Below are 16,001 nucleotides of genomic sequence, written 5' to 3' on the forward strand. Positions count from 1 at the left end.
TATGGAAATCCCAAAGGCAACGAATATGGTACAAGTGTATAGTATAGGGAAACGAGAAGAGTAGTAGTGGCAGTTAAGAACACACCTTATGACGTAATAACGTAAAAATAAAGTACTTAACTCGTAATTAAACTCACCATTATTTGTTTTCAAGAGGCAGCGAAAGCTGCAGTGCAGAAGCACATCTCATCTCATCTCCAGCTACGCATCATCTTCAATGGCTGCTTCAAGGGTAGACATCCTCAACGACGGAGGTATGTCACAATTGGCCCCCTTCTTCTCGCCCACTCACTTTCTTTTTGCACAAAACTAGGTCTCAGACAAGATGCCCGCCGTCCTTACGAACTCCGATCCACATCCTTCCAGCTATCCACGCACTCTTCTTCTGACGGCTCGTCTACTGCCACGCAAGGTCTCACCACAGTAGAAGTTTCTGTGTTTGGGCCTCGGGAACCCAGGAATAGAGGTTTGGCAAGCCACGATCGCGCGGTTGTAAGCGTCGAGGTTGGGGTGGTTCCGTGGGCTGCTGGAGCAGGAGCTAGACGGACAAGGGGCGATAAGTGAGTTGAGTAGTCAATACTGTGCGGACAGGTCTGACAGGGAGTGAAGACGGTTACAGGAGATAGGAGCTGCGATCAGACAAACGTTTGAACCTGTCATCATGACACACTTATACCCTCGAAGCGAGATCGCAATCCACGTTCAAGTCCTTTCCGCAGATGGAGGTACATATCATTTCTATGTTGGACACAATAAACCCAAAATTATTAACGCGATTTGATTAATGTACAGGGATTCTTCCTACATCCATCAACGCCACCACCCTCGCTCTGATTGATGCGGGTATAGCCCTCCTTGACTACGTCTCCTCTATTTCCATCGGCCTACATCTCCTACAACCCCTCCTCGATCTTTCACAACCTGAAGAATCCGATCTCCCATCCCTTGTCATTGCATCTCTTCCGTCCTCTGGTAAAATCACGTTAGCACAAATGGAGACACGACTTCATGTTGACCGGTTTGAGGAGATGCTTACTTTAGGCGTAGAAGCCTGCAAGGTCTTGAAGGAAGAGATGGATGGAGTGGTGAAAGATCGGACAGAAAGAATTGTTGAGAGAAGGGGTATAAAGATTGGAGGACAAGGGACAGGGCAAGAAGGGGAGATGGTTATCGACGATTGAGGATGAATGTACCTTCGTACCCGACATATGCTTCTGGCGTATAGGTGTCTCGCCAACGGCCCACGAAGATGTCACCAGCGAGAACGTAGCCTCTATAGATCCATTTGCCTCTTGAGTCAGGCTATGTATAATATGAGCATACAGTTGAATCGATAGAAAGAGACACCAAAAAACTCACGGCATATTCTTTTACGAGGGAGGCCATACCATCCCATGCTCTTACTCTACCTTTTAGTATAAAATTTCCCCATGCCGAATGTCCTGTGCCGGTTAACAACAACTCGAGCCCTACCCCTTCCCCACCATCCCCGTCTTCTTCCGTTTGCCGTATCATCTCATCCAATTCGTGTTCTGGCACCGCTTCATACCCCTCCAAGGTCTCGAGCTGCTGCTGAATCGTCTCGTTTAGCGTCGCTGCCTCGGCAGCAAAAGGAGCAAGGACGGGAAAAGGAGGTGTGATTTGATCAACTGGGAAACCAGCATTCAACATAGGTCCAGAGACGGGTGATCGGCCCAACTCTTCCTCATCCTCTTCATATTCTTCTTCTTCCTCCTGATTGGCTTTCCCTTTGCCTTTTTCATTTTTTCTCCCCCTTCTAACCCATCCTTGCTTCCTCACCCAGGTCTCCTTGATCTTCCAGACCTGCGCCTGTTCTCCATAAGGCCCTTCGTACAACGCCCTTGCTTGTCCTCCCAACATCTCCCGGAACGCATCAAAATCGAAAAAGCTAAATGTCCCTTCCCAGCATCCTTCAAATCTGCCTCGCCATGTCGGCCGGGGCATGCCGGGCGTGTGCATGGGGTCGTAGCACAAAGAAAGGCGGGAAAAGTCAAGGTCGTGCATCGAAGAGGACGAAAGGAGGGGCGGTGAAAATGAGGGCAGGAAGGAGGCAGAGAGAGAATGACGAGTAACTGGAGTAGTTGTGCCAGAGCTTGCGCGAGAGGTGGACGCAGAGTGTACTCTGGTGGATACCTCAGAGCCTCCGATCCCGTCACCTCTCAACGCCACGAAAGGCGCTACCATCGTGGTCTCTTCTACCTCTTCCCCCAGTCGCCTATAGAAGAACCGCAGGATTGCCGCTTGACTGATGTTTGGAGGGCAAAGATCTAACTGTCGCCCGTACGCTCTAACTTGTACCAGTCGAGAACGTGGCACCAGATCGGCAATATAGGGGTTGGATTCGTCGGCGGATGCAAGGGCATGTTTAAGAGGGAGAGTTGGAAGTGTCCAGGGTGCAAAATAAGCGTCGTAGCGAGGAGCGGCAAAAACATAAGGGCGAAGAACAAATTGACGTTCTTCGCGTTGTTCCAGGGCTTCGTCCTCTGGACCTGTTTCCGTTCAGCATGTAGACGCCATTACAAAGGGGAATAAGAAAAGGGACGCACCAGATCCGAGGACGAGCCAAGCTATCCACATGGCCAAACTTCTGCCAATAGTTTCTTCAGGATATCCGGGCTCCACTGCAGCAGCAAGCAAGTGTTGACGGTGGTACAATTCGAGGAATGTCGGGAGATGTACAATTGCTTGATCGCCAAAGAGGATTTCCGCGTTCTTACCATCTACGCCATGTGATGCTTTGGTCAGGCAGGTCCATGAGAACGTCAGACAGGAGAAATACATACCATTTTCGATGAGCATGAAGTACAGCACCCAAAGATCATCATCTGACACGTCTGTGACATCTCTTCTTTCCACCATCTCTCTCAACCTGGCAAGGGTTTTTACACGTCTCTTCATCTCGTCTACTAGATCCTGTGCTCTCAGTCTGGCCGTTATGGCGCCTTCTTGCCCTTTAGTCATGCCCATGTCGAGATTACCCTTTCTCCCGTTCCCATTCTCCCCGCCCGTCCCACATGGTGTGCCTGCAAGCTCCTTATTACCCAGTCTCCGCTCAGCTGCGGCGACATCGAACCATCCCCTATATATTCTGGCGTAGAGCCGCATATTGCGCTCTGGGGCGATAGCTTGGTAAATTGCCTTGCATGTTTGAAGAAGGGCGACGGGGGGCGTGGTTGTTGTGAGTGCCAACGGGGAGAGGCAAAGGTGATAAGTGATGTGAGAGATGATTTCTGGGGGTATCTGTTCGAGCATTGTGGATGTGAATGGTGTGGAAAGAGGAACGAAAGAAGATTGAAGACGGAGGATGTGACATCGATGTTCGGCGATAGGCCGGCGGGGAGGTGGAGGAGTCACACGGTGCGCGGGATGGTGATGGCGGCAACGGCGGCAACGGCGATGGCGACGGTGACAACAGCGATGACGACAGCAATGGAGCACGCATCGCAGAGAGCGAGATATATATATACTGCTCTTGCCCATGCCATTTCTTCACTCATGCATCCACCATGTCCCTCCCACAGAAGATTGCGTTCACCCGCATCGGCGCCGCCCATTCCCCATCTACTCTCGAGGTCTATATCGACCCTGTATGCCCTTTCTCCAGGAAGATCACAGAATCTATCGATAAAAACGTCTTGCCCATGATAACTAATGGCGGCAAGTACGATGGGAAAGTAAACTTGGTAGTGCGGTTGTATCCCCAACCCTTGTGCGTTATTTTCTAGACCGTTTCCCACCCTCATATTATGCACATATTCAAACCGACTGACATATCTACATATTAGCCATTACTACTCAGCACCCATCATTGAAGCACTCTACGTGTTCGGACAGACCAACCCTCGTCTCTTCTGGCAGTATCTTCTTGCAGTCCACTCAACCGAGACTACGTTTTACAACAGGCCCGCTGCTTCGCTCACTCTCTCGAGCCTTCGCGACAAGCTGGTAGAAATTGCCGTTGAGCAGGTATTAGACAAGGATGAGGCTGGTGGAAAGGGACCTAAGAGTAAAATCTTTGGAGAGCTGAGAGATGCGTTGGAAGTGAAGGCAAGCGATAATGGGGGGAACGAAGGAACAGAGGGTCTCAAGTATAGCCGTCAGTTGATCTCACAGTTATCATTTATACTCATGAAGCTGATAAGAAGTTCAGTCAAGTTAGGCAGACAGAATGGAATCCAAGTGACCGTTTGTCTTTTCATGCGTTTGTCATTGGTTAAAGCTGATATCCGCTCTTCCACAGCCCACGGCGCTTTGGAATGGCCTCAAAGACGAGTCTGTCAGCTCTTCCTATGGGAAGGAGGAATGGGAAAAGTACTTTAAGTGAGTGATCTACTTATCTCCTTAAGCATTGGTTGGCACGTGCTAAGTAGCCTATGACTTTAAAGGGAAAAGACGGGGTGACTTCAAGCTAATTGAGCGCTGCAAGAGACGGAGAAACGAGTGACGGAACCGACGGAGTATATGCTGTATCATTTTGAATTTGTTAAAGATGTAGTAGTTGTACCCTGTATGCCGTACTGTTATAATCCAGGTTTCTCTATACATCATTCAAACTTTTAAAAATCGTCAATCGTTCGGTCCAAATCCGCCTTGAGATGAGCCTTCATCCCGGGGGGTAAAATGGGCTCTCCGTTTTCGTCCTTGACATATCCTGTTGAAACCAATCAGCTCATCTGACGATAATTTGCTTCTCCCAAACAAGTCAGAGGAGACATTTACGGAAAGGCATCTCAATGGACTCGACCTTGTTAAACTTGATAGTAGGAAAGTCCACAAAGGGAATCTCATCCAAGGGCACTAACCACTCGCTTTAGTTTTTCTCTCATGGACATACACAACAAAGGGTACAATAATCACCTTGATCTTCAATAACCTTCTTGGTCACTCCTACAGCCGTATCCGTCGTCATTTGCTTCTCGCCCAAATGCCTTCCCTCGAACCCAAGCTTCCTCAACTCGCCTGTCCTGTCCCTAGGGGGGTCGTCACCCAAAATCCCACCGTACAAAAAGACATCAAACTTGTCCGCATCTTCAGGAGCAATCACTTTTTCAGCCCTGGGGTCCAACAAACAGACCCTCGCCTTGTCTACTGGAGGAGAAAGAGCCGGGAGAAGTTCCAGTATGGGTTTGGTGGTTGGCTGAGCTTTGGGGTTATTATTCAAAGAGTTAATGAGTGGAGAGATGGATGTTGAAGAGAGAGAGGTGAAGTGGACGGTAGATGAAGGGCCGACGAGGGAGAGCATGTGGGAGTACTCAAGAGTTACCCACTCTGGGAGGGAACGGGTGACAGCATCGTCCTCTTCCATGTGCTCTATTATGTGGTGTAAGAAGCAATTTTCAAACTAAACGATTGGCCGTGCTCACCGATAACATACTTGAAGGATTTGTTGGACATGATAGGCTATGTGTGCAGACGGGAGTGGTGGAGAGTCGGAGCTGAAAAATAATAAATGAAAGGGTTGGGTGAGTGATTCCGACGGAAGGGATGAAGTGAGTGAGGACGTCACCACTTTTCGATGCGGTTGTGGTCGGCCATGTCCGCCCTCCACACGGTGGCCGATTGTTGTGCACTCTTCTCTGACTTTCTGACTTGGTTGCTTTGCTTTCCCTCTCATATATTCCTGTTTTTATTCAGCTCACGTAGTTTCACCATACACCTTCCCGAAAGCGCTGAACACATATTACCGCATCGAATACACGTTGCCTACAACATCCACACATCGCCAATTACACTTCCTCCTTACTCAGGTCATCTAGGTGATTGATACCTGGCCTTCACGATATCTGAAGCGTAAATCCGTTGTCAAGGTCGAACAAGAAGTAGAATATGTCAGCTAGCAATGACGAATTACTAGAGTGAGCATGCTAGTCCCTTTTAATCTCTTAAAATATGTTGACATGATTCCAGATATACGCTTAGAGTTGCGTGAGTGACGAACGCTGTGAATATGTTCAAAAGACTGAATAACACCCTCAAAGCTATATACATGGCGAACTTGAACAACAGCAGCACCGTAGTCATGTGGCTCAATTAGATTCCTCCTCTTTCCCTTTCCCGCCCTCATCCTCTTCTCGCCGAACCCTTGAAACATCCTCTTCGTCTTCTTTCTTTGCCTTTGACTTTGGATCCTTGGTCAATCGAGATACATCAAAATCTCCAAAGTTCCCTGAAAAACTACTCAAAACTGTAGACTTTACATTGAAAAGGATAGCTATGGGGCAAGAAGCTAAGTACGCGTAACATCTTCAAAAGATTTTGTTTCAGCGAGCTTATACAAGGGTTATTCAGGTATTCCAGTCCCAGCTTTCGACGGTCAGTTGCGCTATTCTGGTCTAGTACTTGGCCCGAGAAGAGTTTTCAACGACAACTGAAGGAATCACGCAAGATTGAAGACCTTATTCTCGCTTTCGTCACAGCGGCCACCAAATCTCTCAAGAAAGAAGATGCTCGGGCCGATAGCTGGAGAATAGAGCTTAGCCGGCAGGTTTCTCTTTTCGTTGACCTTTTGAGCGACTGCATCTCTGCCATGGGCCCAGTTTCCTCCGAGCTCAAGGCCCGGTTGGAATCCTACCAAGGCTATCTCAAGGTCCAAGATACTCCAGGCGCCGAAGATAAGGATTTGGCAAGCTCCTTGAAAAGCTCAAACAGCATGCGCAGTCTTGTGACCAAGGAAGAAAATGTCCCAGGGAAAAAGTCGATGGACTTATTAGAAGTTGTGGCACAATTATTTGGTATGCCTACTGAGGTTTGCCGTCAAAAAGTAGAGGATTTGAAAGAGACGTGTACAAGACAAGCGGTTTTAGATGATCTTAAGGTCAGTGAGCTTAGATATGTGGGTTACCATTATAGTGATGCTGATGTGAACGCGACATGCTTCAGATCTGCCTCAAACGACTCAATACGGAAGATCCCTACCCATATAAACCTCATGACTTTGACCATGATACTACCAGTTGGGCGTCATGGAAGGCCGACGAGCTTTCCTCTCTGTCACAGACCATGCTCCAAATGATGCAACTGGACCCCAGCCTCGTCCAATCTTCCAGTCGACTTTCTCAGTTAAATTCTCTTCACGCCAGCTCGTCCGACAACGTCACCTATCCATTTACATTTATACCCAGTAATCCCCGTCAAAGGTACTACCAGCTGCTTGGAAAATGTCTTGATCATGATCTCGAAGTCTTGAAAACCCTTCCTGAAGATCAGGACGTCCCGTTGAGTATCCTTTCTGGCGGCCATGCTCTCCTTCTTTCCGAGTGTGCTGCAAGATGGAGGCTGCCGCCTTTCTTTAGATCTCGAGTGTTTTTGGAAGCCATTGTCAGGAGATTTTCGGAAGGTTTGGTGCCCTCGGCATGCGTTCAGGAAGCATTATCGATGATGGACAAGGTTCAAGTAGATCAACACCCATCCACGTGGCCCGTATCAGAAGTGAGTGAATGTTGTCAGAAATGTTAGCTGACTGGGTAGCGGCGGGCACTAGAATCTGTAACCGCTCAACGAGATGAAAGCTTTTTAATCGCGATACGGAATGCTCTTGATGGTCCACAAGGATATCTTTCTGGGGAATTCCTCGAAGCTGTGGAAGACTGGTCTGTGTTGAATACTCGATTCACAAATACTCAAAACATCCACCATCTTCTCAAAGATCTGGAGGACGCTATTCAATCCGCAGCTTTCACACTATATGTAAACGAAGCAACAAATAGCCTTGATCTTCAAGAAACCAAATCGATCGCATTTTTGATGCACATGGTTACTTGGATTGAAAAGGGTATTAAAACTCTGAGACGGGGGTTTAAAGGACCAATTGGCCAGTAAGTGAATTAACGACACCATTGTTCAGCAAGGATCACTTACGCTTTCTCCGCGCAGAGATATACCTATCACAAAATTCGTCTTACAACGACAGCTAGATCTATGGTTACGAGATCTTGAAGACGTTCTTCAAGCTAGTGAATTGAATGGCGAGTTCCTTGATGACCAATTTGAGCTGTATCATAAGGCACGAAAGTTAGGACAGATGTGCAACTTTTTCTCTGGGTAAATCTATCATTCCTCCCTAGGCGAGTGCGAGCGTTGACAGATCCCAAAGAAACAAAGAAGACTCCTATGGGATTACTATAGCTAGCATGTTTGACCAGGTTGTTCGTCGATGGATCGATCATACTGCCACAAAAACTGCTCAGTGGAGCAGTCAGGCTCTGGCTGTTGATAACGTAGGTCGTCTAGTTGACATCGAGCTGTCAGCGGCTAATGCCATTAATAGTTTGAGCCTAGTACTCCACATGGCCCGTCCTCCTCCGTCACTGATTTGTTCGCTTCCCTCACAAGCGCTGCACAATTTCTTATGGATTTAGAATGGCCGGATGAGCCTCAGTTGGCTGTTTATGTCAACAAACTGGCCAAGGTGAGTTGTACGTATGGGAAAATTGCTAATCAGGATTCAGATCATTGGTGCCACTGTCAATGAATATTGCAGCAAGCTTGAAGAACTTTTCTTAGGGGACATGCGTCAATCTGATACCTCGCAGACGATGGCGAAGAAAAAGGCTTGGCTGGAGAAAGCCAAGGAAACGGTTGCCACATTGCAAGGAGAGCGTAAACTGCAAGCTTTCTTCAACTTCACACCCGAGGTGTGTTTGAATGGTACTGATTTGATGCGACACTGACTTACACTAAATACAGTCGTGCGTCAAATTAAACAACATCCAGGCGGCCAGGCAACAGCTAGACAAATTGTATGATCTGCTGCGGGTTGACGATCTCTCGGCCTACGATACATCGGCGTCACAGCCAGATAATCAGCAGCGAAACTTCCTGTTTACTGTCAAAGTAGTTCTCGCTGAAGGTCTTACGCGTGAAGGCAGCAGCGGTCATCCCGATGCTTTTGTGACCGTGAGCGACGAACACGGTACACGACACGCGAAAACAAGAACGGTTTATGATGATAACAACCCGAGATGGGACGAAAGCTTTGACATTCCGGTTCAACATCGTTCCTGGTTCATGGTGACCGTGCGACATCGAAATATGGTTGGCAAACACGATTTGCTTGGTCGCGCATACCTTCAACTAGATCCTTCTCAATTTTCCGGTGTCATGGCCAGGGACGCACTTTTAACCCTTGACCCGAAAGGACATATTCTTCTGAAAGTAGCTATGGAGGGCGAAGAGGATGATATGCAGTTCCATTTCGGAAGGGCTTTCCGCTGTCTGAAGCGGACAGAGTCAGATATGATCCACAGCCTTGTGGATAAGGCGAGTCTTTGTTTCTTCAAAAGTAATTTTGTTACGGGGACTGACACTTACCCTCTAGATGAACCCCGTCTTACGACATACTCTCTCACGTTCCGCCATAAAGTCGGTCTTAAAAGGGCACACCAACTATCCACCTGCATACAATGAGGCACTGGGCAAACTGTCTGCAGTTTACAAATCTGCAATGCGAACCCAAGAATTTATTATCCCCCCGACAAAAGAAGAACGACATCGTGGGCCGACAGACAGCGAAATTGAAACAGCTATTCACCCTCTGTTCGATTATTTAGATGTCAACAATCACACATTGGCGTCAACTTTGTCGTCTGACGAAATGGAGCTGGTGATGGCCAAGCTTTGGAAGCAGATCCTTGTGACAATAGAAGGACTGATTGTACCACCGTTATCTGACAAACGCTCACATATGAGACCTTTGGGAGATATGGAACTGGACATCGCGCTCAGTTGGTTGAGGTTCCTCAAAGACTTCTTGTATGCTGGCGGTGATTCCAGTGGGGTGTCATCAACTATTCTTCAAAACCAAAGATATCACGATTTGCTGTCGACGAGGTTATACTATGACCTTTCAACGGATAAATTGATGGAGGTACGAATGTCATTCGAGATCCACCGCTGTGCAATTGACTGACTACAACCCCATAGGAGTGTGTCCGAGGATTCCAATCCACATTAAAATACCGAGTCACAAAGCCTAGCAAGTCTCTTAGAGCACAGCGTAATCTTGGAACTATTCGTGCCAGAAAAGATGCCAAGCAGGCACGTGTTAATACGAATGGCAATACGGAGATGATAATGAGAATATTGAGGATGAGGTCAGTGTTTCGTTTCCCCCATAACAATTTTAGTTTTGACGTTTGAGGTCACAGGGACGGCACGCAAGAGTTTTTGGCTCAACAGTTGCAAACAATATCGATGGCGAGCGCGTCAAGGGCCAAGAGAGATCCACTGTGAGACGAGTGGCAGGTGTGCCGTTGAAGTACACGGTAACGGTAGTGTTTAATGATACGAGTAGTAGTATAGTACGTTGTTGGTATTCCTAGATTCATGTTATTTATTTATGCTATAAATTGGTTAATGACGATGAACAAGACTACGATCCATAAATAATGATTTAGGCACACATAATAATTAAAAAGTGTAATAATGAAGGAGCTACCGTTTGCGTCCCCTATTCCAGCTTTTCGAGAGAAGGGCGATATCGTGATTATTCCAAAAAGGAATTCCAGTTGGGAAAGTTACCTCAAAAGAGAACAAGCATGAAAGCTCTCCGCATCCCCTTCATACTTAAGCTCCAGATCGTTTAGATTACCAATCGGCTCGTCAGCGGAGAAATGGCCGAAGCAGAGAGCAAGGGATTCGAGACACTTGCACAAATAGTACTTAATAGGTGAACGTAGTAGTACTACTGACTGTTAGTAGTACATGCTATCTACATGAGCACTGATAAAAGTGTATAAACGGTAAATTGTCAATCAACAACCCTACGTCTAGTCTGCTGCTTCCGGTTCGGCATCTTCCCCACCCAATGCGTTCATAAGATCGCTCTGCTTGCCCTTTTTGCTCCCCAACTTCATTCCGCTTCCCTTGAACGCGGGTTTACTAGGCACAGAAGCCGCTACAGGTGAAGGCGCTCTATATTCTTGTGCGGGTAATGGTGCATCGTATCGGGATGCAGGTGAATAGCCGCCTGCCATACCGCCATAGCCCCCAACATTGCCCATACCACCTCCGCCCTGGGCGCGTCGCTGCTGCTCCCGTCTCTGCATCTCGAGCTGCTTTGCCCGCCGCTTGAGTTCTTCCTTTGCCTCCGCCTCCTTGTTGCGTGCAATGATCTCTTGGATCTTTTCTTCGTGCGACTCGCCCTCGAGGACATTGCGGACCTGCATAAGAGACACATTCTCCTTGTAGCCGAGCGAGACGACTTCATCAAAGGCGCAGAGAAGGTCAAATGAGTGGTGAAGGATGGCGGTTTCAGTCATGGACGGCGTAAGGGAAGAGATAAGGCGAACAAGGAGAGAGAGGGTCGAGATGTCCTACGGAGCATGTATGAGTATCGCGTTGGCTAAACCGTCGGACGTGACGTACCTGGAGGATATTGCTGCCCTTGTTGGTGATAAGGAGCACATAGAGCTCTTCGAACGGCTGGTATACGAAACGGACGTCATTTGTCTCCACGGTGGTATGCTGAGAGTTGACGGGGATGAGCTTTGGGAAAGAAGCGAGGAGACTGTCGATGCGAGATCTGGGGATGGGCCTGAACTGGCGGGAGAGGAGGGCTGGCTGTCAGCGGTGTGTGATGGCTGTGACTTACGCTTTCCGCTCCTGGTGCAGATTGAGGCTGCGATAACGACCATAGTGGACGGTGATGTTGTAGACAGTAGACAATACAAAGTACGTTAATACAGAACGTCTATGTTGTATGTGTATAGCCGTCGTGACATGGGATGCTGGTGGTGGTGGTCGTGGACGTGGCGCGAGCCATGACGTGGATTTCACCCGACAGTACATTTCTTCTTCTCCTCCTCTCCTCCTCCCTCTCAAAAATCTGGCCTATGCATGTATTCTCCTCTCAGCGGTCATTGCTCCTGCAACACGCCCGCAGAGACGTATATATGTACATAGGCAGCGTGGATAGCAGAGATGGGCCAAGAACGAGGCCGCCGCAGCTGTCGGGGCGACCCGTTCCGTTCCGTCTTCTTTCTTCTTCCCGCGCGCCACTGTCTCTCCAGCCATGCATAGTAACAACTGTGCGCTGTGCATCTGAACATCCTCTCGAATGTCCCATACATGCATAGATGTCTCCCAGAGTGCGATGTAGGTTGAAGTGGGCCGGATGGCTATATCGCCGTAACACCGACAGGTGGCGGGCTGTGAGTTCTTATGCGTATCTCTTTCCAATCCTCATTCCACTTCGTTCCACATTCTACTTGAGACTCGCATTCCATTTCTCTTTCCGGGCATCTGGTTTTTCTTTCTCTCTTTAGATTCTATTTCTCTCTCTTCCTATCTCTTCCTTATCTTTGTTTTTATAAAAAACAACACTCCATCGCAATGGCTGCTCCGTTCGTTCAATACGGCATCACCCCAGGTCAATCCGCTGAAGCTCCCAAACGACCCCACCTTTACGTCGGCAACCTTTCTCCCCGAGTCACCGACTACATCCTCACAGAGATTTTTGCTGTCGCCGGTCCCGTCGTCAGCGCAAAGATCATTCAAGACCGGAATTTCCAGCATGGTGGATTCAACTATGGTTTCGTCGAGTACGCCGACATGCGCTCTGCCGACCAGGCGCTCACCACACTCAACGGCCGCAAGATCTTTGACGCCGAGATCAGGGTCAACTGGGCGTATCAGGGTAACCAAAACAAGGAGGACACACAGCATCATTACCACGTCTTTGTTGGAGACTTGAGTCCAGAAGTGAATGACGATGTCTTGTCAAAGGCGTTTGGTGCCTTTGGTAGTCTGAGCGAGGCGAGGGTCATGTGGGATATGAACTCGGGAAAGAGCAGAGGCTATGGTTTCCTCTCCTTCCGGTATGTTTGACGTACTCTAATTCAGCACGTTCGATTTGCTGACATTTGCTGTTATACATAGTGACAAGGCTGATGCTGAGCAAGCCATTGCTTCCATGAACGGCGAATGGCTCGGTTCCCGTGCCATCCGTGTTAACTGGGCAAACCAGAAGACTCAGACAGGCGGTACTCGAACCGGCGGCGGCACGCCTTCCTACCCGGCACCCCCTATGGGCGCCCCTCCCGCTCCCGCGGGTGTCCCTTCTGCTTACGGTGCCCCCGCCCCTGGTGTTGTTCCAGGCGTCGGTGTTGGTGGTGCCGTCGGCTCATATGAGACTGTTGCTTCTCAAACACCCGAATTCAACACTACGGTCTATGTCGGCAACCTTATTCCTTACACCACTCAAGCCGACCTCATTCCGCTTTTCCAGGGCTATGGCTATATCGTTGAAATCCGCATGCAGGCCGACAGGGGCTTTGCCTTTGTCAAGCTTGACACGCACCAGAATGCTGCTTTGGCTATCACTCATTTGCAAAACCAGCTGGTGCACGGAAGGCCCATCAAGTGTTCTTGGGGCAAGGACAAGGGATCAATGGAAGGTGGCGCACCTGCGGCTGGGTACCCCTCCATGGTGAGTTTCATGCCAATGCATCTTCTTTTTGAATTTAAATTTAATTTCTCTTTCTGCATAGCAACCTCAAATCGGCTATCCCAACTACAACTACTACGGAGGATACAACTATAATCAGGCTGGCGTTCCAGGTCAGCCGGGACAGCCTGGCGTAGCTGTCGCTAGCCACCCTGCTCCCGCCGTCGGTGCTGTCGGAGCCGTCGGAGCCGAGAGCCAGGCTCAGCAAGGCGCGTGGGACCCTGCTGCTGCTGCCGCGTATTACCAGGCTGGAGGCTGGGGTGGTTACTACGGTATGTCTGTCATTCATTTTGTCTGCTGAGTCATGGCTAATGAAATCGATCACAAATGCAGCTCAACAGCAAGACACTCAACAGCCCTCCGCGCACCAGTAAGATGTTTGGCATGAGATGGTCTTTGGCTGAGCCGAGATGTGTTTGGGTTGAAGGGGGAAAGAGGGCACTGAGTGAGTTTGAGCTCAGGATGAGGGATCGTGAAAGCTCCGAGGAGATGAGCGAATGATGGCGGATGCAAAAGCATTTATTGCCTTAATTTCGGATACATATTTAAGTTTGAAGAGTTACGTCTAGGGGATTCCTTTTATGTATCTTGGTGATATTTGGTAGGATGTGTGCTGTATGAAATGAGTGGTTAAAGAACCACGTGTGAGTTGAAGAAAATCGTGACGTCATGTGCTCCTTCTGATATGACGGCGGGCGAGGGTCTCACGACGTCCGTCGTTGCACTCGTATGTGTGGATCTGCAAAGTTTCCTTCCTCCTTTCCCCGCTTCCCACTTTTTGCCGCCCACCTCTTCCTACCCCTCTGCTCACATCTTCGATCTCCATCCCCCTGCTCTTCCTTCCTCCGTGCTGGCGCCACGCAACCCACTCTCTTTCCTTTGGGGATATTTCCCGTCCCCACTGCTTGATCTGTCTCCATAATGCAGTATCTCTCCAAAGCTTACAACTACTGTGAGTCTCAAGCCTCCTCTGCGTCTTATTCTACTAACACCAAAACAGACTCTGGCATAAATCCTGCAACTCTTTCAGGTGCTATCGATGTCATCGTCGTCCGACATGTCGACACTGAGGGCACAGTCACTCTCTCCTCTTCGCCGTTTCATGTCCGTTTTGGCAAGCTTCAAGTCTTGCGAGCAGCAGAAAAGCGGGTTACTATAAGACTGCCGAATAATCTTCCTGCACCTCATGTGGCTCCGTTTCATATGAAAGTTGGCGAGACGGGAGAGGCGTTCTTCGTGGTGGAGACGGACGAACAGGTGCCAGCGGATTTGTTGACAAGCCCGGTTGTCATGCCTACCGAAGTGCGTGTGGTCCATTAGATCGTATGATGTTAGCTGACATGGTAGCAGTCTGAAGTGCCGCCTTCACCGCCCTTGTCGGGTGAGCATCCTCCGGAAGAAGAACATCTGGAATCATTAACGCAAGAGCCGTTTGGCGATACCGAGCAGAAAGTCCCACATGAATCGCCGCTTGGTGAAGTCGACTTTCTGGATCTCAATGCATCGCCTCCTGGAACCCCGAATAAGCGAAGGGGAGATGATCAGCAAGAAAAGCATACGGCTGCCAACATCTCAAACTCTTTGACCAAGTCCTCTCTCCTCGGTACCGCTTCGACTCTCCTCCCTAGTCCTTTGAAACCCTCACCGTCCAAATATCCCGATAATAGCCCACCACCGCCTCCTGCCCGTCAGCCGTCCATTGATGACGGTATCCCCAATGGCAACGACGAATCTTTAGCCAAGCAGTCCTCTCACCCTGTTGTGTCCAATACCAACGACGAACCAAACCCCATGCAAGCACGCCCGGGAGAGAAAACCAGTCTCCCCCTGCGCGACCTCAAACTTGAAAAGCTCAAATCGGATAGTCACAACGCTACAGCTAGTGTAAATGCGACGCGAGGGGAAGAAGGCTTGCCAAAAGTCAAGGCAGGCCAAGGAGAGGGCCCAGAAGTGGTGTATGGCAAGGATGTGGTTCTCGATATGGATGGCTATCATTCTTCAACCAATGCGGATGGGTCGGCATCGGAGAATGAGCAAGATGGTTCTGTGGAGGCGTTTATCCAGGATCTCTTGGCTTCTATCCAGCCGGCAGCATTGGCGATGGACGGCCGACCAAAACCTAGAAAGTCCAAATCGGCGGATACAGAGGTGCCTTCCTCCAGAAGCGATGAAGACGAGGACGAGGATGAAGATGAAGATGCACATACCCCTGTAGAATATTCCCCAGGACAAGGTCTCTCTTCTGCTCGGCAGCCTTTACCTGTCTCGAACCCCCGTAACCGGCCACCCACACGCAGTCGGCTTGACCGTGGTCAGTCTGAACCGCCCCAATTACAATCGCAAGATGACCTCTCCCGGTCGCCTGATCGAGGCGCTAAAGCCGCAATGGAGATGGAGTGGGATTGGGGACGCCGCAAACCTCTCGGTGGTAACGGTGAGATAGACGAGGGAGGTTCAACCAGTATTGGAAGGCCACCACTAGGCAGATTGAAGAACGTGGAGGAAAATCCGTACATGTTTGTATTAGAAGTAGGTA

The 16,001-nt window shown here is 49.2% G+C and overlaps 8 protein-coding genes across 8 annotated transcripts in view; 5 read left to right on the forward strand and 3 right to left on the reverse strand.

The window, feature by feature from the left end:
* Positions 1 to 217: 217 nt before the first annotated feature.
* CNBD1030 (hypothetical protein) lies at positions 218 to 1,181 on the forward strand (the record flags this gene model as incomplete). The annotated part of the gene is made up of 4 exons (XM_770962.1): positions 218 to 254; positions 314 to 560; positions 610 to 725; positions 793 to 1,181. The coding sequence occupies 4 exons, from the start codon at positions 218 to 220 to the stop codon at positions 1,179 to 1,181; spliced, it is 789 nt and encodes a 262-aa protein (XP_776055.1).
* On the reverse strand, positions 1,168 to 3,273 carry CNBD1040 (hypothetical protein; the record flags this gene model as incomplete). Its single annotated transcript, XM_770963.1, has 4 exons — positions 1,168 to 1,302; positions 1,360 to 2,504; positions 2,568 to 2,741; positions 2,805 to 3,273. The coding sequence occupies 4 exons, from the start codon at positions 3,271 to 3,273 to the stop codon at positions 1,168 to 1,170; spliced, it is 1,923 nt and encodes a 640-aa protein (XP_776056.1).
* Positions 3,274 to 3,527: 254 nt separating this feature from the next.
* CNBD1050 (hypothetical protein) lies at positions 3,528 to 4,345 on the forward strand (the record flags this gene model as incomplete). Its single annotated transcript, XM_770964.1, has 4 exons — positions 3,528 to 3,730; positions 3,807 to 4,117; positions 4,172 to 4,206; positions 4,262 to 4,345. 4 exons carry the CDS (start codon positions 3,528 to 3,530, stop codon positions 4,343 to 4,345), a joined length of 633 nt encoding a protein of 210 aa, XP_776057.1.
* Positions 4,346 to 4,577: 232 nt separating this feature from the next.
* On the reverse strand, positions 4,578 to 5,415 carry CNBD1060 (hypothetical protein; the record flags this gene model as incomplete). Its single annotated transcript, XM_770965.1, has 4 exons — positions 4,578 to 4,672; positions 4,741 to 4,818; positions 4,879 to 5,331; positions 5,385 to 5,415. 4 exons carry the CDS (start codon positions 5,413 to 5,415, stop codon positions 4,578 to 4,580), a joined length of 657 nt encoding a protein of 218 aa, XP_776058.1.
* A 1,605-nt stretch (positions 5,416 to 7,020) lies between these two features.
* Positions 7,021 to 10,251, forward strand: CNBD1070 (hypothetical protein; the record flags this gene model as incomplete). Its single annotated transcript, XM_770966.1, has 11 exons — positions 7,021 to 7,277; positions 7,334 to 7,449; positions 7,571 to 7,835; positions 7,894 to 8,061; positions 8,114 to 8,237; positions 8,288 to 8,428; positions 8,469 to 8,654; positions 8,707 to 9,270; positions 9,338 to 9,886; positions 9,943 to 10,112; positions 10,167 to 10,251. The coding sequence occupies 11 exons, from the start codon at positions 7,021 to 7,023 to the stop codon at positions 10,249 to 10,251; spliced, it is 2,625 nt and encodes an 874-aa protein (XP_776059.1).
* A 536-nt stretch (positions 10,252 to 10,787) lies between these two features.
* On the reverse strand, positions 10,788 to 11,654 carry CNBD1080 (hypothetical protein; the record flags this gene model as incomplete). The annotated part of the gene is made up of 3 exons (XM_770967.1): positions 10,788 to 11,333; positions 11,386 to 11,576; positions 11,612 to 11,654. 3 exons carry the CDS (start codon positions 11,652 to 11,654, stop codon positions 10,788 to 10,790), a joined length of 780 nt encoding a protein of 259 aa, XP_776060.1.
* A 697-nt stretch (positions 11,655 to 12,351) lies between these two features.
* CNBD1090 (hypothetical protein) lies at positions 12,352 to 13,839 on the forward strand (the record flags this gene model as incomplete). The annotated part of the gene is made up of 4 exons (XM_770968.1): positions 12,352 to 12,836; positions 12,898 to 13,447; positions 13,509 to 13,737; positions 13,799 to 13,839. 4 exons carry the CDS (start codon positions 12,352 to 12,354, stop codon positions 13,837 to 13,839), a joined length of 1,305 nt encoding a protein of 434 aa, XP_776061.1.
* A 547-nt stretch (positions 13,840 to 14,386) lies between these two features.
* The window catches only part of CNBD1100 (hypothetical protein), a gene marked incomplete at both ends in the record, with an annotated part of 3,938 nt that continues 2,323 nt past the window's right edge, over positions 14,387 to 16,001 (forward strand). Inside the window, 3 exons of the mRNA XM_770969.1 lie at positions 14,387 to 14,417; positions 14,466 to 14,767; positions 14,816 to 16,001. The exon at positions 14,816 to 16,001 is cut by the window's right edge and continues 56 nt beyond it. Coding sequence (XP_776062.1) covers positions 14,387 to 14,417; positions 14,466 to 14,767; positions 14,816 to 16,001 — 1,519 coding nt within the window. The remainder of the gene's footprint in view (positions 14,418 to 14,465; positions 14,768 to 14,815) is intronic.

This window comes from Cryptococcus neoformans, chromosome 4 (genome assembly GCF_000149385.1).
Source record: "Cryptococcus neoformans var. neoformans B-3501A chromosome 4, whole genome shotgun sequence".
Taxonomy (NCBI): Eukaryota; Fungi; Basidiomycota; class Tremellomycetes; order Tremellales; family Cryptococcaceae; genus Cryptococcus; species Cryptococcus deneoformans.